The 25,468-nt window shown below is 31.7% G+C and overlaps 2 protein-coding genes across 2 annotated transcripts in view; one reads left to right on the plus strand and one right to left on the minus strand.

The window, feature by feature from the left end:
- LOC132732751 (calcyphosin-2-like) overlaps window positions 1-13,224 on the plus strand; it is a 33,757-nt gene extending 20,533 nt beyond the window's left edge. The window contains exons 12-17 of the mRNA XM_060719252.1: window positions 3,800-3,918; window positions 4,609-4,712; window positions 5,570-5,724; window positions 7,956-8,075; window positions 9,544-9,634; window positions 9,908-13,224. Coding sequence (XP_060575235.1) covers window positions 3,800-3,918; window positions 4,609-4,712; window positions 5,570-5,724; window positions 7,956-8,075; window positions 9,544-9,634; window positions 9,908-10,086 — 768 coding nt within the window. The 3' untranslated portion in view covers window positions 10,087-13,224. The remainder of the gene's footprint in view (window positions 1-3,799; window positions 3,919-4,608; window positions 4,713-5,569; window positions 5,725-7,955; window positions 8,076-9,543; window positions 9,635-9,907) is intronic.
- A 2,653-nt stretch (window positions 13,225-15,877) lies between these two features.
- LOC132732752 (uncharacterized) lies at window positions 15,878-24,736 on the minus strand. Its single transcript, XM_060719253.1, has 3 exons — window positions 24,267-24,736; window positions 23,666-23,865; window positions 15,878-15,947 (listed from the first exon to the last, which is right to left on the minus strand). The coding sequence occupies exons 1-3, from the start codon at window positions 24,318-24,320 to the stop codon at window positions 15,878-15,880; spliced, it is 324 nt and encodes a 107-aa protein (XP_060575236.1). The 5' UTR covers window positions 24,321-24,736.
- Between the last annotated feature and the right edge of the window lie 732 nt (window positions 24,737-25,468).

Consider the following 25,468-nt stretch of genomic DNA (forward strand, 5'->3'; position numbering starts at 1 on the left):
GAATTTACGTTAAAGTTTTTGTAATAGTTAAAATATTTTCAAAGTCCATTGACATATGGCTTTGAAACTTTGCACACTTGTTTACCATCATGACCCCTACCTGTAGACAGGAGGAGGTAACTCTATCAAGCATTTTGACAGAATTATGCCCCTTTTTCGACTTAGAATTTACGTTAAAGTTTTTGTAATAGTTCAAATATTTTCAAAGTCCATAGACATATGGCTTTGAAACTTTGCACACTTGTTCACCATCATGACCCCAACCTGTAGACAGAAGGAGGTAACTCTATCAAGCATTTTGACAGAATTATGCCCCTTTTTCGACTTAGAATTTACGTTAAAGTTTTTGTAATAGTTCAAATATTTTCAAAGTCCATAGACATATGGCTTTGAAACTTTGCACACTTGTTCACCATCATGACCCCAACCTGTAGACAGGAGGAGGTAACTCTATCAAGCATTTTGACAGAATTATGCCCCTTTTTCGACTTAGAATTTACGTTAAAGTTTTTGTAATAGTTCAAATATTTTCAGAGTCCATTGACATATGGCTTTGAAACTTTGCACACTTGTTCACCATCATGACCCCAACCTGTAAACAGGAGGAGGTAACTGTATCAAGCATTTTTTTTACTATCAAGCACTAAGAATAGTCGAGCGTTGCTGTCCTACCGACAGCTCTTGTTTGACTTAGAATTTACGTTAAAGTTTTTGTAATAGTTCAAATATTTTCAAAGTCCATTGACATATGGCTTTGAAACTTTGCACACTTGTTTACCATCATGACCCCAACCTGTAGACAGGAGGAGGTAACTCTTTCAAGCATTTTGACAGAATTATGCCCCTTTTTATGCCACCGCAGCATCTGCGATGCGGTGGCATATAGCGATTCACCTGTGTGTTTGTTTGTGTGTGTGTGTGTGTGTTATATAGATTATATAGTGAACTTAAAAAATCTTCTTGTGAAAAACCACTTGTCCAATTTCAACCAAACTTGGCAGGATTGATCCTTGGGTGAAGGGCTTCCAAAGTTGTTCAAAGAATTTCATTCCATGCAGAAATCTGGTTGCCATGGCAACCAAAAGGAATTATAAGAATAAATTTAAAAAATCTTCTTGTAAAGACCCAAAAGGCCTAGAGCTTAGATATTTTGCATAAGGCATTGTCTGGTAGACCTCTACCAAGATTGTTCAAATTATAACCCTGGGGTCAAAATCGGCCCCGCCCCGGGGGTCATTGATTTTCACTATATGTACATATAGTAAAAACTTAAAATAACTTCTTGTAAAGACCCAAAAGGCCTAGAGCTTAGATATTTTTGCATAAGGCATTGTCTGGTAGACCTCTACCAAGATTATTCAAATAATAACCCTGGGTCAAAATCGCCCCGCCCCGGGGGTCATTTGATTTTCACTATATGTACATATAGTAAAAACTTAAAATAACTTCTTGTAAAGACCCAAAAGGCCTAGAGCTTAGATATTTTGCATAAGGCATTGTCTGATAGACCCTTACCAAGATTGTTCAAATTATAGCCTGGGGTCAAAATCAGCTCCGCCCCGGGGTCATTGATTTTCACTATATGTACATATAGTAAAAACTTAAAATACCTTCTTGTAAAGACCCAAAAGGCCTAGAGCTTAGATATTTTGCATAAGGCATTGTCTGGTAGACCTCTACTCATATTGTTCAAATTATAGCCCTGGGGTCAAAATCGGCCCTGCCCCTGGGGTCATTGGTTTTCCTTATATGTATATAGAAAAAACTTTATAGTAAAAAAAGTTCTTCTAGCAAATGCTAGAGGTTAGATATTTTGCATGAAACATTGTGAAGTGAACTTCTAGCAAAATTATAGCCTTGGGGTCAAAATTGCCCCTGCCCCGGGGTCATTGATTTTCAATATATACATATAGTAAAAAATAAAAAAATCTTATTGTCTGAAGGTACAAGGCTTAGAGCTTGAATATTTGTTAAATGATATCATCTATAGGTACTCTACCAAAGTTGTTCAAATTTTGCCTCTTGTGTCAAAATTAGCCCCGCCCCATGGGCCATAGGTTTTCCTTATATGTATATAGTAAAAACTTAAAAAATCACCTTCTCTAAATTTACAAAGGCTAGAGTTAAGATATTTTGCACGAAACATTATGTAGTGAACCTCTAGCAAGATTGTACACATTATAGCCCTGGGGTCAAAATTGGCCCCACCCCCAGGAGTCATTGATTTTTACTATGTACATATAGTAAAAAAAAAAAAAAGAAATATTTTTGTCTGAAGGTACAAGGCATAGAGCTTTGATGTTTGCTCTATAATATATTCTATGGGTTCTCTACTAAAGTTGTTTTAATTATGCCCCTAGTGTTAAAATTGGCCCTGCCCAGGGGCAGTGATTCTCATTATGTTCACATAGTAAAAACAGAAAATAAAACAAATCTTTTCTGAATAGGAGAAAGCTACAGCTTAGATATTTGACTTGAAATGTTGTTTGGTGGACCTGTATCAAGATTGTTTTGAATTAAACCCTTGGGTCCAAAATTTTGCCTTGCCCAAGGGGACAGTGACCTACTTTCTTGTCCTTTAATGTACAGCAATGAAATTTTGACCATGTGCACAGTTTTAGTTGTAAAATTGAACTTTGATATCAGGTGAACTAGATTTTGATGATGTGACCTACTTTCTTGTCCTTTGATGTACAGCTATGAAATTTGAACCATGTGTACAGATTAAGATGTTAAGTGAACTTTGATTTCAGCTGACCTAGATTTTGACAAAGTGTCTTACTATGTTGTCCTTTGATGTAGTCATGAAATTTAGGCTGTGTGAAATATGACCTTCACCACCAAATTCACTAGACTCAAGTGCATTGATATATTCCTACTCTGATCTTTTATTGAGTTAACAACAGATTTAACCACTAATCTGATAATAAGAATTAGATAGGTCAGGGATCTATGCATTATGACAATCTTCAAAATTGTATAGAAACAAAGAAAATCTGTTCCTACACTACTATTTAGTGTTGTATTAATGCGGTGGCATAGCATTTTTCTCAAATGCAATCTTGTTCGACTTAGAATTTACGTTAAAGTTTTTGTAATAGTTCAAATATTTTCAAAGTCCATTGACATATGGCTTTGAAACTTTGCACACTTGTTCACCATCATGACCCCGACCTGTAGACAGGAGGAGGTAACTGTATCAAGCATTTTGACAGAATTATGCCCCTTTTTCGACTTAGAATTTACGTTAAAGTTTTTGTAATAGTTCAAATATTTTCAAAGTCCATTGACATATGGCTTTGAAACTTTGCACACTTGTTCACCATCATGACCCCAACCTGTAGACAGGAGGAGGTAACTCTATCAAGCATTTTGACAGAATTATGCCCCTTTTTCGACTTAGAATTTACGTTAAAGTTTTTGTAATAGTTCAAATATTTTCAAAGTCCATTGACATATGGCTTTGAAACTTTGCACACTTGTTCACGATCATGACCTCAACCTGTTAACAGGAGGAGGTAACTGTATCAAGCATTTTTTTTTTACTATCAAGCACTAAGAATAGTCGAGCATTGCTGTCCTACCGACAGCTCTTGTTTTTGAAAATATGATAATATTATGTCATGATGCTGTAAAATTGCTATACTTGTACAAAGATGAAAAGTTTTACAGTGATAAAGTTCCAAAAATACTGTCTTGTATACTGTCAGTTCAGATATAATGTAGGCAAATTTTATCTCAATTATTAATGTCCATGGATAATTGTGTAAATTATCAGATAATTGTGTGAACATTTCAGGGCCACAATATTCATATACTAACAGCTGGCCAGCATTCTCTGCCAGCGACATTGAAGAAAGTTCCAGAGGTTGTATTTAGGGTGACTGATGTTGATGAGGAGGAAAAAAGACATTTACTGTAAGTTTATGACATAGAAGCTGACATCTGCATGATACTAACTGTAATACATGTATTACATGTATTTAAAGATGTATTAAGCATGATATTTAAGCTGTATTAATCAATTTGTAATTGTGCAAGGCTTGACTTTTGTTTACAATATCTTTGCCTTTCAGTAATATTTGCATTCAATTTGTTTAGATTTTTTTTAAAAAGATATTGACTTTTAAAAAATATGCTGACCTTACTGAATGGACCTGTCCCAATTAAATTTTGAAAAATGCCATTATCATTATAGAAGGAGTATCCATGGCAGAGTGATTAAGGTTGATGATTTCAAAATGATAACCCCTCATGCCTGCGGGTTTGAATCCCACCAAGGAGTTGAATTTTTTCATGTCAGAAAACTATTCAGCTAGCTCATGGAATGTCAATGCCTCAGTGGTTCGGACGGGCACCTGAGGTTTTCCTCCGCCAGTAAAGCTAGAAAGTCACCATATTACCTTAACAGTGTTGGTGTGAGATGACCCCCCACCCACCTCCAAAAATGATCAATTTAGAGTTACTAGGATAAACCTTTGGATGTTCATTGGCCAAAAAAATAGAGCTTGGATTTAGGTAGACAGATCAGGCTCAATACTGACAATATGGACTTTACAGCTTTTATTTGAGCATTGTAATGATAAATAGAATGGTTTTATACTTCAGGTTGGACGGTATACCATCTCATGAACAAGATGATGTTTATACTAGACTACATATTCCAAATAAACAGGAGTACACTGAAAAAATGGTGCTCAAAAGTATACAAAGTAAGTGACTTTATTATTTATATTTTATTTCAAAATTTGTTACAATTTGTTAAAGTAATGTATATATTGAAAGCTGAATTTTATACCATTAATCCAGTTTAGAGGAGTTGACTTTCATTTATATAGAATTGCTTTATTCTGGCACATATCCACAGATACTGATATGATCACTAGTAAAGTCTCCCTGGAAGCACTTACCTGGTGTGACTTAAAGTACTATATTTAGTCACTTGATAGGAGAAAAAAAATCAAACAAACTATTATTTGGTTAAATACTTGCAGATTTAAGACTGAAATCCTGTTAAGAACAATGATATGAGGGAATCATAGATTCCACTCAAATTTTAGAGAAGTTTTAGAGATTATTTTACAAATTCATGTAATAACTGACAGTTTACTATGAGTCTATGCTTAAATGTTCTTGTTTGAAAATTGATACATACCCAATACCATTAGTAGCATGCTTACTTCACTTATACCAAAAGAGTCAAACTTACGTAAATAAAAGGTTTCTTTTTAGCATATGTTAGGGAAGTTTTCTTTGGCAGAAAATAAAACATTCTTGTAATTGTGTTTCACAGTAAAACCAAAAATAAAATTTATTAAGTTGTAACTACTACAGACTGTTTACTTGTTTGGTGGTATTATTCTTAAGATTTGTTTGAATTTCGGATAATTTATGGACCGATATGTTCCTGATATATGGGAAAGGATAAAAGGTAAAATTAAACATCACAGAGCAAGTGGTTAAAAATATATGTAATCAAAAATATTTTCTTGTTGAAATCTGAAGTTTAAAAATATTTTTGTTTGAATTGAACAATAATTGAAAGCTCTATAAATTATGTTTGGTACAGATAATGTACAGAAGAAGGTGAGAAAACGTGCCATTAGAACTATAACAGGACTAGGTAGATTCTACAGGAAGGCAGATACTTCAGGTACAGGTATACTGTACAGGTTTGAGCTGGAGAAAGGACTGTTTGATTTTCACATTGATCTACCACCTGACGTAAGTTATTCATGTTTATGTGAATATTATAGTACAAGTTGTATATGTGGTTATGTTAGCAACGCGGAAACATCGACAAATTTGAGTTGAGAAAAAGCGCTAAAATTTTCTCTAGTGTAAATATTAACCTACCTGCCATTAAATTCTACCTTTGCCTGATTTGCTAATATATCCTTTAATACACAAAATGTCTGTAATTTAAAATTCGCCAACTTTGCAACATGAGGAAATATCCACTTGTACATTAATATATTTATCTTTTCAAAATAATTTTATATTGCCTTGCAAAACATACTACATAAGGACTAATTTAAAGGGCATTAATCTCTGATGAACAAACAGATTTTAAAAAAAATAAATCCATGAAATAAATCCATGAAAAAAGCATTAATTTATAGAAGCATTTGTAGAAACAATTAGTCATTAGGAAATGAGGGGAATTTGTACAATAATTTCTGTACGTATAGATACTTCATTTTTAGCTCGACTATTCGAAGAATATGAGAGCTATTGTAGTCGCCCCAGCGTCGGCGTCAGCGTCCGCGTCTGCGTCTGCGTTGGTTAAAGTTTTTTGTAAAGTCAAATATCTCAATCATTACTTGAGATATTCAATTGAAACTTACAATACTTATTTATAGTAACAAGGTACATCAGATTGACAAGTTGGATAACTCTGCCTACAATATTGACAGAATTATGCCCCTTTTTAACTTAGAAATTTTGGTTAAAGTTTTTTGTAAAGTCAAATATCTCAATAATTACTTGAGATATTCAATTAAAACTTACAATACTTATTTATAGTAACAAGGTACATCAGATTGACAAGTTAGATAACCCTGCCTACAATATTGACAGAATTATGCCCCTTTTTAACTTAGAAAATTTGGTTAAAGTTTTTTGTAAAGTCAAATATTTCAATAATTACTTGAGATATTCAATTAAAACTTACAATACTTATTTATAGTAACAAGGTACATCAGATTGACAAGTTAGATAACTCTGCCTACAATATTGACAGAATTATGCCCCTTTTTAACTTAGAAATTTTGGTTAAAGTTTTTTGTAAAGTCAAATATCTCAATTATTGCTTGAGATATTCAATTGAAACTTACAATACTTATTTATAGTAACAAGGTACATCAGATTGATTAGTTGGATAACTCTGCCTACAATATTGACAGAATTATGCCCCTTTGGAACTTAGAAATTTTGGTTAAAGTTTTTTTATTGCTTGAGATATTCAATTGAAATTTAAAATACTTTTTTATAGTAACAATGTACATCAGTTTGCAAAATTGCATAACTGCTGCAAAATTTGCAGAATTATTTGCCCCTTTGAAACTTAGAAATTTTAGTTAAAGGTTAAAGGTCTTCAAAGATATTTACTTGAAACTTTACACATGCACTTAGGGTCATAATTGGAGGGTCATAATTGTATGTCACTGACCAAGTTCCATAACTCTATCTTGCATTAAGGCTGATTCATATCCCCTTTTCTACTAAGTCTCTTGGTTAATGTTTACATGCAAGTTTTACATATCTCAATAACTATTAAAGATATTTATTTAAAACTTCACATATGCATTTAGGGTCACAATTGTAGGTCACTGACAAAGATCCATAATTCTATCTTGCATTTAGGCTGATTTTTCTCCCCTTTTTCAACTAAAAAAAATCGTGGTAAAGTTTTGCTTGTAAGCTGTTATCTCAATTACTACTGAAGGGTTTGTGCCTTTTTTTGGTACAATTTTATGCATTCATAATAATAAAGCAGTGATTTACTTGATAAAACATCTTAATTAGAAGCCTTTGTACCTTTTCTGTCAAATTTATGTATTCATAGGTAATTAGTATTATTATACTCAATAAAGCAACCTTGTGACATTACCTTCCGAATAGTCAAGCCAATACTGTATAATTAGACTCTCTCTAAGGCCTCTAATTTCTCTCTAATTTATTAAAAAAAAATTAGACCTTTTGTGATCTTAAAAAATTTAACATTATCAAGGCTCTTTTACTATCAAGCACTTAGAATAGTTGAGCGTGCTGTCCTACCGACAGCTCTTGTATAAATATATGAAAAGTTATTTTCTTTTAAAGTGAATCCTACATTTGTTATTTTCATAACTAAATCTTGTAACTCCAATGTACCATCACAATAATCATTCCATCGTTATCAATTGTGTTAACCTGTCATCATATATCATATGCTGTCCATGTTATTTTATCAGACACTGGATGCATTGTTTGAGATTCTGGATATAGAAGAAAAGGGAGAATTGGATTATAGTAGATACATGTGGGCAGTCCTTGGATGTATGATTGAAGCTAGGAAATCTCTTGTTAGAAAGGTAAATATTAATATGTATGTAAGTCATTGTATTATGGCATTATCTATGTGGAATTATTTTCTCAGACAAAGTCATGCTTCATCAGCATCAGATATTCAAAGAAAAAAAAATAGCTTATTATGTCAATCAACTGTTCACTTGAACCTTTCAAGAACATGGCTGAGGGTAGTGAATTGTTTATTAGAAAGGTTAACATTGGAGGGCATAAATGATGTTAGAAAATCAATTTTTAGCTCGACTTTTCTATGAAAAGGGGAGCTATCCTACTCGCCCCGGCGTCGGCGTCGGCGTTAGCGTTGGCGTCACACCTTGGTTAAGTTTTTCGTACCACCCCACTTTATTTCAGAAGTATTACAAGTATGGCTTTGAAACTTACCATACTTGTTCACCATCATAACCTCCATCTACAGACAAGAGTACATAACTCTGTCAAGGTTTTTGACAGAATTATGGCCCTTTTTTGACTTAGAAAGTGTATTGAGCTTGGTTAAGTTTTTTGTACCACCTCACTTTATTTCAAAACCATTGGAGGTATTGCTTTGAAACTGACCATACTTGTTTACCATCACGACCTTCATCAACAGACAAGAGGACATAACTCTGTCAAGGTTTTTGACAGAATTATGCCCCTTTTTGACTTAGAAAATACATTGAATATGGGTAAAATCCACTTATTGCCTTAACCCTTTGAGATATTGCTTTGAAACTTTTAATGCTATTTCACATCATTACCCCCATCTGTACGCAAGAGAAGGTAACTCTGTCAAGGATTTGTTTTAAAAATTAAGGCCTTTTATCGACTTAGAATCTTGGTTAAGTTTTTAGTACCAGTCCACTTTTTGACTGAACTGTTTGAGATATTAATTTGAAAGTTGGAATACTTGTTTACCATCATGGTCCAAAACATGGGCAGGAGAAGGTAATTCTGTTAAGGATTTTATTTGAATTATGGCCCTTTTTGACTTAGAAACTCAGTTAAGATTTTCATTCTTGTCCACTTGTTGACTTAACCATTTGAGATATTACTTTGGAAGTTGGAGTTCTTATGTGCCATCATGAGACCTATCTGTAAGCAAGAGAAGATAACTCTGTGAAAATGTTTCTTGATTTGTACTTAGAAATTCCTAGTTAAAGTCTTGTGTGCCCTTAACTGTCAAAGTTTTGTTTTATAGGCAAGCACTAAAAAAGTCGAGCGCGCTGTCCTTCTGACAGCTCTTGTTAAAATGGTTGTTCCTAGGAAAAATGAATGATTAAGCTTCTTGTGTAAAATGCTTAGTATATAAGACAAGAATAAAACCATGATGAATTATGTGGATTTTACACCTAAAACCAAATGATCAAGGAATGTTAATGGCATTTATATAAATGCAACTTTGAAATTTATCCAGATCAACAGGTCTGGTAAACATTTGATTTTATTACGCAGGAAAACTGCTCAAATAAGTAAAAACAACAATATATATTCCAGGCATTCCAAAAGATAGACTCTGGAAAGAAAGGATATCTTTCACTCAATGATATACAGAAATTCTTCAACTCTACATTTAGACCTAGCAGAGGTAAGTTATGTTACCACATCTCTAGTTTTTCAGCCATTTCTGTTGTGCTTTTCTATACAATAATGGACATTGATTATTAAAAGATTTTGAAGATGTTTTTGTTAAACCCATGTTAAGGGTTTATTTGATCAAGAAGTTACAACTGTGAGCTTAGATCACTTGCCCCTTTTAAGTTGTTTGTTACCAAATTTTTAATCAAAATTTCATCAATGTAAGTGTAAATAAACTTTCATATTTTAAGTATTTGTGTAAGAAAACTTTTTATGTACATAGATCCCAGAGACACAGGGGAAGTTGGCCCTCTGCAGGCTTTTCTGGACGCAGTGTTACCAAACAAGAAGCAAGAGGAAGTGTCGTTTGTGGAGTTTGAGGAGTATTACGAGGGTTTGAGTCTCAGTGTTGATGATGATGAGGACTTTTACAGTATACTCAGAAATACATGGAACATATAGAAATACATGGAACATATAGAAATACATGGAACATATAGAAACACATGGAATATATAGAAATACATGGAACATATAGAAATACATGGAACATATAGAAATACATGGAACATATAGAAATACATGGAACATATAGAAATACATGGAACATATAGAAATATATGGAATATGGATTATGGAAACACATGGAACATATTGAAATACATGGAACATATAGAAATGCATGGAACATACAGAAATACATGAAACATAGAAATTATTGAATCCATAGATATACTGAAATATATGGAACATATTGAATCACATGGAACATTTTAGAGTATCTGGAGCATATAGAAACATGGAATCCATAGATATATATGGAACATTTAGAAACATATATAGCATTACATGCAACATAAAAATGTGAAATATTTCAAAGAATATTTAGAAATAAATGTATGATATATGGAAAACAAAATATTCAGAAATACATGGATCATATTTCAGTAACTTGGACATATTATATATTTAGAAATACTCTTAGTTTTAAGTTGTGTTAACAGATATATTTAGAAAACACCTAGTCCATTTTGCTGCTCAATTTAATGTATCCGCCATATATACAATAGTTAGTATTAAAGAATTACAATATTAGAAGCCAGGACTGCCTAATTTGATTGAGGGTTTAATTGATGAGGATGGCTTGAATGCGACAGAATTTAGAAATTAAATTATCTGTAGATAAAACCTTTGTATAGGCAACTGTTTGTTCAGTAGCTAGAGTTTTATAATTATAATATTAACTGGCATTTGAGGTTTATAACCTTCCAAGATTCACATAAAGTTCTGTCAGAGTTCTCAATCATAATATAAAATTGTTGATAGACAAGATAATTTTACTTTTGGTAGGGAAACTGTTGAAATAATTAAAGTTATTAAAAATTTATGACATTATTTAGTACTTTAATCAGATATGTCATATTGTATTTATTCTTTTGCTTACATAGTTTTAAAACAAAGCATTATAGTATAACCTCCACTAAGTTTCAAACTGTTTTGGTGTACAAAACCTATCCAATTGCACCAATTTTTTTTTCAAAATTTGTACGCTAAAAATTATAATCTGTCAAGCTTTTACTGTACTCTTCTTGTTTAAACTGTTTTTATATAATTATACACTTGTTTCCAAGAACACTTAATGTATTATGGGTTATGTAACATAATTTCTTACAGTCTTATCTTAAAGGGTATGAAGCTGTATCTTATGAAATATCTTTATAAGGTTTATGATTATAAAAAACATATATTGTTTCTATAATCTTATAGTTGATGACATAGAATGTCTCCATTATTTAACACACATGAATATTGTACGTAAACGGAATAAAATGTTTTGGAAAAAAATATTATGCTGCTATTTTAAGTAGGACTTTTACAATTTATCAATGATTTTATGCAGAAGCGACATAAACTCTGATAGAAATATACAGACAGATTTCTTTCATATGGGTATTATTAAATTCAAAACTTTATTTATAATTTTTGCAGCAGATGTGTAACTTTATACACTTTAACCAGATGCTCACTATTTGAAATTGCTTTATATTGATGTTGTTTTCTTTTTAACTTTTTATTAAAATAATATTTTATGAAAACAAAAACGTCCAATATTTACATATCATTTATTTGTTGTTGTATATATATTCTCATTTTTAGCAGCTATATTGTTTTTAATCATCTGCTGTTGTTTTTAGCTCACCTGTCACAAAGTGACAGGGTGAGCTTTTGTGATCACTTTTCGTCCGGCGTCCGTCCGTCCGGCCGTCCGTCCGTCCGTAAACTTTTACTTTAAATGACATCTCCTCATAAACCACTAAGCCAATTTCATCCAAACTTCACAGGAATGTTCCTTTGGTGGTAACCTTTAAAAATTGTTCAAAGAATCTAATTCCATGCAGAACTCTGGTTGCCATGGCAACCGATAGAAAAAACTTAAAATATCTTCTTTTAAAAAACCCAAAGGAGTAGAGCTTAGATATTTGGCATGAAACATCTTCTAGTGAGTGTCTATCAAGTTTGTTCAAATAAAAGCCCTGGGGTCAAAATTGGCCCCGCCCCGGGGGTCATTGTTTTTCCCTATATGCATATAGTAAAAACTTAAAAAATCTTCTTTTAAAGAACCCAAAGAGCTAGAGCTAAGATATTTAGCATGAAACATGTTCTAATGGGTGTCTACCAAATTTGTTCAAATAAGAGCCCTGGGGTCAAAATTGGCCCCGCCCCGGGGGTCATTGTTTTTCCCTATATGCATATAGTAAAAACTTAAAAAATTTTCTTTTAAAGAACCCAAAGAGCTAGAGCTAAGATATTTAGCATGAAACATGTTCTAATGGGTGTCTACCAAGTTTGTTCAAATAAAAGCCCTGAGTTCAAAATTGACCCGGTCCCAGGGGGTCATTGATTTTCCCTTTATGCATATAGTAAAAACTTATAAAATCTTCTTTTAAAGAACCCAAAGAGCTAGAGCTAAGATATTTAGCATGAAACATCTTCTAATGGATGTCTACCAAGTTTGTTCAAATAAAAGCCCTGGGGTCAAAATTGACCCGGCCCCAGGGGGTCATTGATTTTCCCTATATGCATATAGTAAAAACTTATAAAATCTTCTTTTAAAGAACCCAAAGAGCTAGAGCTAAGATATTTAGCATGAAACATCTTCTAATGAGTGTCTATCAAGTTTGTTCAAATAAAAGCCCTGGGGTCAAAATTGGCCCCGCCCCAGGGGGTCATTGATTTTCCCTATATGCATATAGTAAAAACTTATAAAATCTTCTTTTAAAGAACCCAAAGAGCTAGAGCTAAGATATTTAGCATGAAACATGTTCTAATGGGTGTCTACCAAATTTGTTCAAATAAGAGCCCTGGGGTCAAAATTGGCCCTGCCCCGGGGGTCATTGATTTTATTTATGTGTATAGCAAAAAATTAAAAAATCTTCTTTGAAAAAACCCAAATAGCTAGAGTTAAGATATTAAGCATGAAACATCTTCCAGTTAGTGTCTTCAAAGTTTGTTCAAATAAAAGCCCTAGGGTCAAAATTGGCCCTGCCCCGGGGGACATTGATTTTCCTTATATGTGTATAGCAAAAACTTAAAAATCTTCTTTGAAAAAAACCAAATAGCTAGAGTTTAGATATTAAGCATGAAACATCTTCTAGTGAGTGTCTTCAAAGTTTGTTAAAAAAAAAGCCCTGGGGGCAAAACTGGCCCCGCCCTAGGGGTGTCATTGCTTTGAACTATATGTGTATAGTTAAAACTTAAAAAATCATTTTTTAAAAAACTCAACGAGCTAGACCTTAGATGTTTAGCATGAAACATTTTGTAATGGGTGTCTACCAAGTTTGTTCAAATAAAAGCCCTGGGGTTTAAACTGGCCCCACTCTGGGGGCCTATATACAGGTGAGCGACTTCAGGGCCATCATGGCCCTCTTGTTTAATATATTTATAAATGTAACTTTGGAGTAAATTAGTTGTTTATTGGGGTGTATTTTTATTTGATACACATTATGTATAGATTTAAGAGAATGGCTCCATTTTTCATTTAGAAAGAAACCATTTACTGACTGATAACAGTTATGTTACAGATACATGGTTTAATATCAATAGCAAATATTAGTTCATAGAGATAGATTGGTTAGGTTAAGTCATTAATTTGGTTATTCTACAGCTTTAATTATAGCTGTGGATAAATGTAATCCAAAATTTTATTCAAAGATGTTGTAATAATTCAGAAACTTTCTAAGGGAGGTAATCTGTATGGAATTAAGGGAGACAATTATTTTCAATCAAGTTCTAGATTATTAAGAAGAGTGTTACAGTACACAAATATTGTGGTCTAGATATTTTAATAAAAATTTTGGGGTCATAACTATGTTTCCTCGTTATGACACCACAATACTGGTTAGTGTCGGGTGGACCTGAGGGAGGCTCAAATTTAATTCCAGCTTTAATCAAGCTAAAATAAATATGTTTAAACTAGAGAATGGGGAAGGTTAGGGGGGACACTGTACAGTAATTTCATTTTGTTTATCGCTACATGCTATTTTTTGTTGTTGTTTTAATGTAATAGTTGGCTGTGATATAAACAATAAACATTGTAGAAAAATTTGAAAAATTTATTGTTGTATATTGAATATATTGCTTACATAATAAAAAAGGCACATTTACAACAGAAACCATGGTAACAAGTGCACACAGAAATATATGTATACACGTAATAATGTAAGTAGGCATACAGACAGAATAGAAACTGGCAGTAAAATGAAAAAGAATTATAGTTTATCTATGGTAGTAAGACTAAAAATCTTCAATAAAAAACAGTAAAGTTTCATTAAATAAATGTACGGTTTAATAAATAAACTCTTATCAAATACATTATAGTATAACAAATATCTATTAAACAACATGATTCTTTAAATATAATGACAACTAGTTTATTAATAGTATTGTGTATTTAGAAAGTTTATTCAATTCCAGGGCAACGCATCATAATTTGATAGTCCATGTGTAATAAAATTCAAATTTTCGATACAGTTAAATAAAAGAAAAATTTAAAGAATAATTTGAAGCTTTTTAAAAAAAACAATAAAGTAAAACACATGTTTATACTAATGAGTTACAGTAGAGCATGGGGGGAGACTAACTGTATGAATCAGATTGCGGCTTTAAAACAAAAATTGCTTCAATTCATCAACATATTTTACGAAACTTTAATTTGAAAACGATATTTGCCGCTGAAGTAATTAATGTTCACTATAATTTGAATAAATAAAATCAAAAAATTATATATTTGTGTTCTAAAAATAATTGGCGACATAATTCATTATACAGCACTTGAAAAATTTCCACAGAAAATGTGGTTCTTTTTCTCCACATAGCTTCATTTTCAACAAAAACTTCCAAAACACGCTATATATAATACAATACTAAGGCTTCGATGTTCTGAAATGGTAAGACGTACATGATCGATAGGGATAACCTACCTGATAATATATTACCCCAAACCCTGTTAACAACGGATTTCCCGCAGTTCATATTTCAAGCTAGTGAGGTTTATCGATAAAATGGTTGAGTGTTGATCAATTTTCACTTAGATTGATTCAATTTTGAGTAAGCTTTGCAGACATGTATTTTTTCAAATACTTAGCTTTAATAAATATTTGAAACCGATAAAGTCAGTGACGAGTAATGAAATGGGAATAATTTTCTTTTGAAATAGATCTATGAATAAAATTTCCGAGATTTCATTCAATGTTTGCTTCGAGAGAATCCGTAGAGCATGAATACTCCTCACAAGACAGTATCTTGCTTAATTGAATCTCAATTATGTTATACGTGAATATGCTTTATGTTTATGTTCAATAAAAATGTTACATAACTTGCAGTTGTTATTATCATTCAATGATAAATGACATAAAGTATTTATGCTGGCATGATGAACAGTCCTAGAATATTGTGATAAGGAACCGTCAGATACAAAATGGTAGTGTGATCTTATAATGAACAGTCGTCATACTTGCTGGCAAGTCATGTAACAGTTTAGGTCTTCAAAATTTGCATGATGTAGTTATGAAAAGTTCTGGAATATTAACAAAATGATTAGTCTACCTTATTAACCATATGAATGAATAAACACAACAGTAAGGATAAATGGCACAATGGACAGATCATCTTATTTTGGAAATATTTGAAATTATAGCACATTTTAAGCAAAAAGAGTCTGAAACATTCTGTCATAGCCTCCCCATCAGTACATTCAGTGCTTGTCTTTCGGTTGATTTATTTTATTATTTTTATTCTTGCCTTGATCACCCGCTCCCATCGGTCTGAAAAAATGAATTGTAAAATTAATTTATGTATTTTAAGATGAAGTTTTTAGTACTGATAAAAATACCTTAGTTTTGTATTTGTCTGCTTACAAAATTGTTTACTTTTCTTAAATATGTGAGTTTTTATGTTTACCAGACTTAAAAAATATTTCATATAAGTTGATAGAAAAGTGAGGATTTTCACCCCACAAAAAAAACCTATAAATTCTTACATGAAATTTGAACCCCATTTTATAAACTGTCAACCTCATGTGCTAACAGCTACCAATTTATAGATATTTTATATTAAGATCAGACCTCGTTAAAAGGAAAGAAAATATATTTTATTAACTTTGATGCAAAACCTGGTACGGCTTTTAGTCTTAAAAAGAATTAAAAGCATATGTCTTCAATGTAAATCATATGTTTTGGACAGAATAATTTTTAGCGCGACTTAAAAAAATAATAAAAAAATGCAGTCATGTCGCCGTTGCCAACTGCAAACTTGTACCTTGATCATAACTTTTTAAGTTCTATGTGTATTGTCTTTATACTTAGCCACAACAGCCCTTGGGACAATACCTTTTAGTAGACTAGACTTGATCTTCATCCATAAATGACCTAGACCTTCAAGGTTAAATATCTAAATTTTGCTTGTTTTTCGCTGATTTTTTGCTATTAGTGGCTATAACTTTAATTTTAAATGGATTGTCTTCAAACGTGAACAATAACCTTTAAGTTGACCAGACAGACCTTGACCTACACTCATAATGACATTGACCTTCAAGGTCAAATGTCCAAATTTTGCTTGTTTCTTGCTTTAAGTGGCTATTGCTTTGTCATTTTTTATGGATTGTCTTCAAATATAATAATCTTTAAGGATAGCCCTTTAAGTTAACTAGACAGACCTTGACCTTCACTCATATATGACCTTGACCTTGAAGGTCAAAGTAATAAAATTTTCATATAACTGTAACTTGGTAAGAGATGGATTATCTTCATTTATTTAATTTTACCCATGAAATATGGTGCTATATCAGTCAAATATATTTCATATTTTTGAAAAATAAATATGAAATATAAATATGAAAGTGGGCGAAATGAGTCGAAACGCATGACTACTTTCGCCATTTTGTTTGAAAAATCTGAGAAATACAAAACAAGTTTTTGTTGAATTTTGTTTTGAAAACTATCTAGAATGATAGAAAATGGTCTAACTAAGAAAATAAATCCGAACACCAATATCTTTAATTCAGTTATTAACAAAGAGTTGTTTACGTGACGTCACAATGTAGCGCCAAATATCGTGTGCAAAAAAGACGCAATAATATATTACTGCCCGCTGTACACAGATGCGTAGCAAGCAATGGGGTTCGTAACCATTTTTCTGTGATGATGAAATTAAATAAAAGGTTATTTTTTCGTTTTTCGTGAAATATGGTATATATTTTCACTCAACATGATAAAATGGATAAAATGCCACATATTTTCACTCGCCGTCCCGGCTCGTGAAAATATGTGGCATTATATCAAGTTTCGTGAAAATATATTCCATATTTCACTCAAATGAAAAAATATCCCCTTAATATTGACAAAACAACATTTTAGACAAGACCTAACTATCAAGTATGAACTAACCTTTAACTTTAAATGACCTTGACAGTCAAGGTCAAGTTATTTAATTTTGTGTTTAATTGTCATAATTCTGGAACTGGTTATAATATATGTACATATATCGTATGTGTGACAGACCTAAAAAGATTTAAAAAAAGGAAAACCTTTATGATTTGTTTAAACTGTTTATTTTTTTTTTTTAGAAAAAGTAAAAAAGTCGGCGGTGGCTCTTGTTATATTGTACACCTCATAAAATAAAGTCATTAATTAAGCCTTAGATTATTAAATTGGCAAGCCCCAAGCGTTGGAAGTATGAAAGAATTATGGCTATTCAATGTATTGCTGCATATGTATAGTTTATATTACACATTGTATACCATATTGTTTATTACAAATATGTTTGGGTTTTAGATCTAATTTCTTCTATTAAATATAACAGTAGGCAGTTTTTTAATTTAACCTGCTAGGAGCTAAAAGCAAACAGCTTTTACTGTCAGTATAGAGCATGTATTTGCAATCTGACTACACTCTATCATGTTGGTAGTTAATTTTTGTGTTTTGTTATTGAAATCCCTTATACTTTGAATGGACCACTTCAAATTTAAAACCTGGTACATTCATTAAACAAACTTTGTAGGTTTAAAAGTAGGTTTTATTTTAAATTCTTTACCATCAATGTTTTTCCACAAATAAAATGCCAAGTTATCAGTATGGATTGATTTGGTTTATACAGAATTTATTTTAGTTTGATTGTGTAGGAAGCTATTTAAAAGCTTACAGACACACTTTTGAATCCGTTCCTGGAACCAACCAGTACTGAGCAATGAGTGTAAAGATCCTTGCTTAAGGAAACAACGACTTACCCCTGACGGGGTTTGAACCCATGCGACTAGCGATCATAAGATTACTAGTTTGATGCGTTAACCACTCGGCCATGCCACCACAAATGAATTGATTTGAAGGAGCTATGGAGGACAAATAGCATTTGACATCTGTGTCTGAGATAAGGTCATTCAACCTCATGAACACCCTCCCTACTGCACTGCTATAATAAACTATGGCTTTAATAATAAAACCAAGAATAAATTGAACAATTGAAAACATATAGTAAAAAATATTGTGAGTATTGAATAATTCTTTCAAAAACTTAAAAGCAACATAAAAAATGATCAGTTAAATTAAAACACATCTATTTTAAAAACAAAATAAGTACACTGCTCTATTAATTTGCCATTTATTACGTTGTCCTATTTTGTCCACAAAATTTCGCTAGTAAACACGCGATAATCATCGCCTCTAAAGGGCGAAATTAGTACTAAATTTCGCATGTCCTAAATTTCGCTAGTCTCTCAAGCGATAATTATCACATTTTTTATAGACCAGGGACATTTATACTAGCGAAATTTAACAATTTCAACTCGATAATTATCATCTTATTTTATATGTTGTGTGTTCCTCAGGCGATAAACGCCCTTTTGAGGCGATAATATTATCACGTGTTACTAGCGAAATTTTGTGGACGATTCAGGACACTGTAATTTATTACATTTTATGCATTTATGTAATAACTTTTCTTTATATGCATTTTTAAACCCTTAACCTGCCGGAATCACAACCTACTGAAACCAAAATTTATCATATTTGCCACCAGTATAGAGCCAGGCAAGCCTGTACATCTGTGCAGTCTGACCAGTCTCAATACTGGATATGATTTAAAATTTTCATCTTTTTTTCTACCCAATGGTAATTGGTTAATGTTATATATACAACATTATTATACTGGTAACACTGAAAATGAAATATTGCAATTGTTTTTATGCTTTCAACAGAATTAGAATCAAATAAGTTAAGGAAGAACAATAACTCTTGATTTTTAATTCACAACAATTTTAATGGATCACACAAGTGGGAAGGTAACCAGCCTAATGTATTAAAGAGACTCCACTGAGGTGTTTTGACATGATGGGATTGAAAATATTTTTTTCCAGATAAATATACCATTTGATGTAGGTTAAGACCACTAATCTTTGTGCAAAATTTCAGATCATTTGCGCACTTCGTTTTTCCAGAATAATTATTCAAATTGTAAAATAATGACCCAAAATGAAAAGCGTTTAAACGCTTTTCACCCTAATCGGCTAAGAAAAGCATAAAAATAAGATTTTCAATTTATTTAAAAGTATATTTCTTTAAAATCTTTGCATGTTTAAAGTGCCTCAGCTCATTTATGTAAGGAATTCATATTTTATGTTTCTAGGATTTTAAACCCCAGTGGAGTCCCTTTAAAGTTCAATGATTTTTCAACATAATATAATCTGTTCTTGCATATTCGACAGGTGTTTCCGTTTGTTTAACCAATTCCGGAAATTTCATATGGCATGAGGGTGCCAGATGAGTCGCTTGCTTTTAAATGACATCATTTTAGCACATTGGTGAAAGAACAGTGATAAAATGATGGCAATTATACTAGAAACTATAAAACGTCAACATTGAAAATGTTGCAGGCTTTGTTTTATTGAGTTTGCTCATGGACGATAGTGGTAAATGCAAAGTACTGTCCATGCCACCTGAACAATTAATAGCATAAAAAATTTGCTGTCCAATTATACTCCAATTAAATTTGAAAATGTTAAAGTAACGCAAGTAATTTTTTATGGTATAACATTATCATAAAAATGTTTCAAAAACAAGAAATTGTTCATAAATTTGTTTTAGGTTGCCTTTTTCCATATTTCTCCTCTCAAGCTTATATTTATTATATGCCTTCCATGACTGGTAAAAATCAAAGTGCTGCAGCACTGAATGCGACGGACATGCAACCGGAGAGACATTAAGGCTTCTTTTAGAAAAAAAACAAAACAAAAACAAAACACAAAATATATAACAGAGAAAATTTGTTCCATACAAGTTCGAGATTTGTAGAGCAATATATTTTGTGTCCCAAATTGATATAATTCAGATTTTCTACTTTCAAGCACTTAAATACAGAATGAAATTTATGCCTAAAAACTCTGGTCAAACTTGTAAATCAGTGTCCTTATCGATTTATTCTAAGAAATGATATGTAAATAGAAAAAAAACTATCAACGAAATATTTCTAGAATAAATCCAGGCAAATAAACTTCAAACATAATACATTATACATTTGAGAATGCTATTTAGAATTGCTTCGTGTTATATCATAGTGGGCATACAGACAATAAAATAAAAGTCATTTGTAATTTTATTTCTCTTGGATATGTCTCATTAAAAAAAAATGGTTAAAATCATCAGCAATTAATAGTGTATTTCTTAGATTTTTTTTATTTACAAGGTAAAGATGTAGAGGCCAGAGCACATCGTTTTTATTTTAATTTAAATGTCACTTAAGCACTACAGTGTTTAGTTGTCCTTTTCAACTTCACACTAAATTCCATTTTCAACTTGTTTGCTTCTTACAATTGTATAGCATTTCTAAAAGTATTGCATTACAATCCGCTGGTTTATTAATTACATGTTTAATGTGTACTTCCTAATCGCCTGTCCAAAAATCAGAACAGGTGGAGCAGAATCTATTTTTAGAATAGCGAAGGTTAACTCATATCATGACCTAGTAAAATATGTAAACAAACCACAAGAATCGGAAGTAGAACTGATATTATAACTTCCTTACCATGAAAGACTACATGCCGGTAAAGTGTCTTACATGCATTTTCAAAAATAGATATTTATACTAGCCTTTCTACTGTATCTAATATATTAATAACTGCTGAATATTCAGCTAAACCCGCGGTATGAGTCACGAAAATAGTTCTTCTTTTATTAATGCGCGAGTTATCCTAGAGTCACGAAAAACTTTTGATTTGTTAATAATAATGTTTTGTATAATGTAGAAATATTTATTTCCTACTAATAATGTCTTGGAACTCAGAGGTTACACCTTTATTGTAGTATAATTTGCTGTCCTACTTTTTCGACAGCGGTAAATCGTTTCAGCAGTAATTTGCATATTGCGCAATAATACTACGGGACTACAACGTTTTTATCAATAATATACGTTCATATTTTAACTTGGATAACTTAATTTGAAATTGAAAAGGCTAAATATGGAAGACATTAAGATATCCAGACAAAGTATGGGAGTTTTGAAGGATCAAATTCATGTACTATTTCTTAGTCTGTTAATTGGTTTAGGACACATTGCGCGAGTGTAGCCAACGAAATCCCATGTGTAAATGACTTAGCTCTGAACGCGCCTGAGGGCGCGTCCGTCGCAAAAATATTTCAAATATCCTATTAATTTTATTTGAATCATGAATAACTCTAACTTAACGTATTACATATCGCTTAAGTATTGCAATTTTCATTAATATAACAGAAGTAGATTTTTTGTTACTGTACAATTGAACTTTGCCATAATGCAGTAGTGTCTAGTGAATTAGGAGGTCAAGGTCATATTTCAGCATGTCAAAGTATTAGACACATGTGCAAATGTGTCTATTCTTAAGATACAAAGGCCATAGTGCAATAATTTATTCAAAACTAAAAGAACTTTTTATTGACAAAAAATAGATATTAACTGTATTATATAGCTGTATGAAACTTTGAAATGCAGGTACAGTAACTTTTTCTTAAATACCATCTTTTCAATCAAACATAACCAATTTCTAAAAACATAATCATTATTATAAACATGGTGTGAATCATAATGTCCTTATAATGTGCTAAAATTGTTTCATTTAATATCTCTACAATGCTCACTACTGTCTTGCCAGAGTTCATGACCTGAATCACTTCATAGATATCTCTGAAAATCATTACCTTTAGACTTACTCCCAGCTATTGAATATTACATAAAAATTGCATAACATGTATAAGACATTCCAATGTAAGTTGTTTCATTTCATACAAGAAGATCTTTTAAGTTTTTACTATATGTACATAATGACAATCAATGACCCCAAGGGCGGGGCCAATTTTAACCCAAGGGCTATAATTTGAACAATCTTGGTAGAGGTTTACCAGACAATGCCATAAGCGAAATATCTAAGCTCTAGGCCGTGTGCGTCTTTATAATAAGATTTTTAAATTTATTCTTATAATTCATTTTGGTTGCCATGGCAACCTGATTTCTGCATGGAATCAAATTTTTTGAACAATTTTGGAAGCCCTTCACACAAGGAACAATCATGCCAAGTTTGGTTGAAATTGGACTAGTGCTTTTTCACAAGAAGATTTTTTAAGTTAACATTATAACACACACACACTCGCACACACGCACACACAGGTGAATCGCTTTACACAACCGCATCGCAGATGCTGCGGTGGCATAAAAAGAATATTGATAAATATTCAAAGGGATTTTAGCATGAAAATTTATATGAAGAATAATAATGTTTTGTTCTAGAACACTACTCTTTGCGATATAAGAATAAAATTATGACATATCTGAACATGTATCTCGCATCCGTTTATAATTCTTTTTTGGTTTCTTTTTATGTCTGACTATCAACATAATTATTTATTTTACATGTATATCTAAAACTAAAAAAATGGCCCTACATATAGAGCAATTCACTTTATACCAGAAATAGTCCCATCAAATACCGATTCATATATAACCAGTGGTGTAAAATTGTAAAATACTACAAAATACATGTATGAACAAATCCACCTTATTCATCACATAATATGATTATTACACATATAAAAATATTCAAGCATATTCAACATACTTGATGCTAGAAAAAGGAAATACATGTACTTCGTTTCAAAACAAATTTATTTTAATTTGATCGTGTTGGAAGCTAAAAGCTTATTGAAACACTCTTGAATTTATTCCTGGAACCAACCAGTACTAAGCAAAAAATGTAAAGTTTCTTGCTCAAGGAAACAACAACTTGCCCCTGACGGAGTTTGAACCCACATGGTTAGCAATTCTAAGATTACAAGTCCAAAGTGTTAACAACTCGGCCACGCCACCACTCCTTACAACAAATTTACTCGTAATAAAAAATTAAAATCAAAATCCTAAATGTACATAATGCTTTCTTTACATTTAACATGATTTGAACAAATAACAATCAGTTTACTTGTGCTAATTTACTATGATAAATCACAAGAAAAGCCATCAAGATATTTACCTTTCATGTGTCTCCCTAGGCCTTCGAACAAATTTAAAGTATGAAAACGTCCGTGCTCTACTTATACCTTGGTAGTGTCTAAGTTGTTCCAGGTGTTGTCTGTTCTCGAGATAAAAGTTGCGTCTTGCGTCTTCGGCGGCACGTTGTTTCTCAATTTCCTCCTGCTCCTTTAGCCTCGCTTCTTGTTCAAGACGACGAAGCTGTTAATTTTGTGGGAAAAAATACAGTTCTTACACATACAACTTTGACACACAAAATTTCTGGAAGTTCAAATGTTTTAGAAGTGGTATATTTTTTTCATGATAAACACTGTATTTAAGTTTACACATGCCAAAAATGTAAGGTACATGTAATAGCTACAGTCGGAAAGATAATTAAGTAAATTCAGGCTTGAATTTTTTTAGTGGTTAGCAACATTTTTAGCAAATGAAATCATACAATTATATGAAAAAATAATAATGTTACTTAATTTTCAACAGTGATTTACACAACAAAATTATGAAAGTACAATCATTTACAAACAATACTTACACATACAACATGCTTGTTAACTAACAATCCAAAAAAAAAGATTAAACAATTTACAAACATAAAACATTACCTCTAATAATCGCTGTCCCTCAGCCTCCCTCTTTGCGTCCTCATCTTCCTGCATTTTTTTCTCTCTTCCTCAAGTCTTTGATGTTCTTCTTCCATTTAGCAAAATGCATGATGAAATCCCTTTATTCTTTTTTTGCAAATAGTGTTTTAAGACACTTGACTTTTCTGTTATGACATCAAATCAGAGTTACCTCCCCTGATCAAAAAATGTGTGAACTTCTTTTTGTTATCCAATTAATTTTATAGAATATAATTCAAGCCACCCAATACAACTGAATAGTGGAAAGTGTTCATAAATCATGAGATTTATGATAATTATTGCATAAGATGATAAAGAAAAAATTATAAAGAAAACCATCATCTTTGTATGTTCATTTCATTTGAATTTCAAATGCAGGAATATAAGTGTATGATAATTGTGGTTAATATCAATGCAAGAAAATAAAACACAGATCTAATTGCACTGTCGGAACTCCGCCAGGGAAATGAATGTTATTTCTCTATCAATATAGATAATAATTATATTATATTATTATTCTTAACAAATTGATAATATATATTTGCCTTTAACATAAATATGGAAATTGAAATTGGACATTGAAAGAGCCAAAAACTTATTTTTAGAGGAAGATTACTCAAAAAGTAGGATAATGAATCTCATGTTTTCATAAATTTGTGATTATGATTTATAATTCCTTTAATCATACAATGCTTAAAAGAAATAAATTGCACTACATTGTAGTTTAAATTTTCATTCTTTGTAAAATACCATCTGCTACATGATTTGAAAGATAATTTCTAAGTTACATATTTTTTGTTGTTAACGATTAAAGGTCATTTGAAAGTTAAGTGTTTTAGCTTCCAATTTATGTAGAATGGCACCTAAAGGTTGATGTTTCTTCGACATAATACAATCAAGTGTCTCCATAGGTCTTAATTAAAATTTCATTTACTAAATTTTTATTCAATAGGGTGAAACTTATATATTGATGAATACTCCAGTAAATTGATTTTAAAATCGATCAAAATATTTTTAACACAGGTCATTATCTGTTATAAAATGTACAAAATGAGATAAATAGTATGTATTAACCTACAATACCTACCTACCCTACCCTACCCCACCCCACCCCACCCAACCCCAACTATCTATCTATCTATCTATCTATCTATCTATCTATCTATCTATCTATCTATCTATCT

The sequence above is a fragment of the Ruditapes philippinarum genome, unplaced genomic scaffold (assembly GCF_026571515.1).
Source record: "Ruditapes philippinarum isolate M1 unplaced genomic scaffold, ASM2657151v2 ctg2927_1_1_1_1, whole genome shotgun sequence".
NCBI lineage: Eukaryota > Metazoa > Mollusca > Bivalvia > Venerida > Veneridae > Ruditapes > Ruditapes philippinarum.

Coding starts and splice junctions, on each gene's coding strand:
- LOC132732752 (XM_060719253.1), bottom strand. CDS start 24,320: ATGCAGGAAGATGAGGACGCAAAGAGGGAGGCTGAGGGACAGCGATTA. Junction 23,866..24,266: donor AGGGACAGCGATTATTAGAG/GTAATGTTTTAT, acceptor CAAAATTAACAG/CTTCGTCGTCTTGAACAAGA. Junction 15,948..23,665: donor CCTAGGGAGACACATGAAAG/GTAAATATCTTG, acceptor TCATTTTTTCAG/ACCGATGGGAGCGGGTGATC.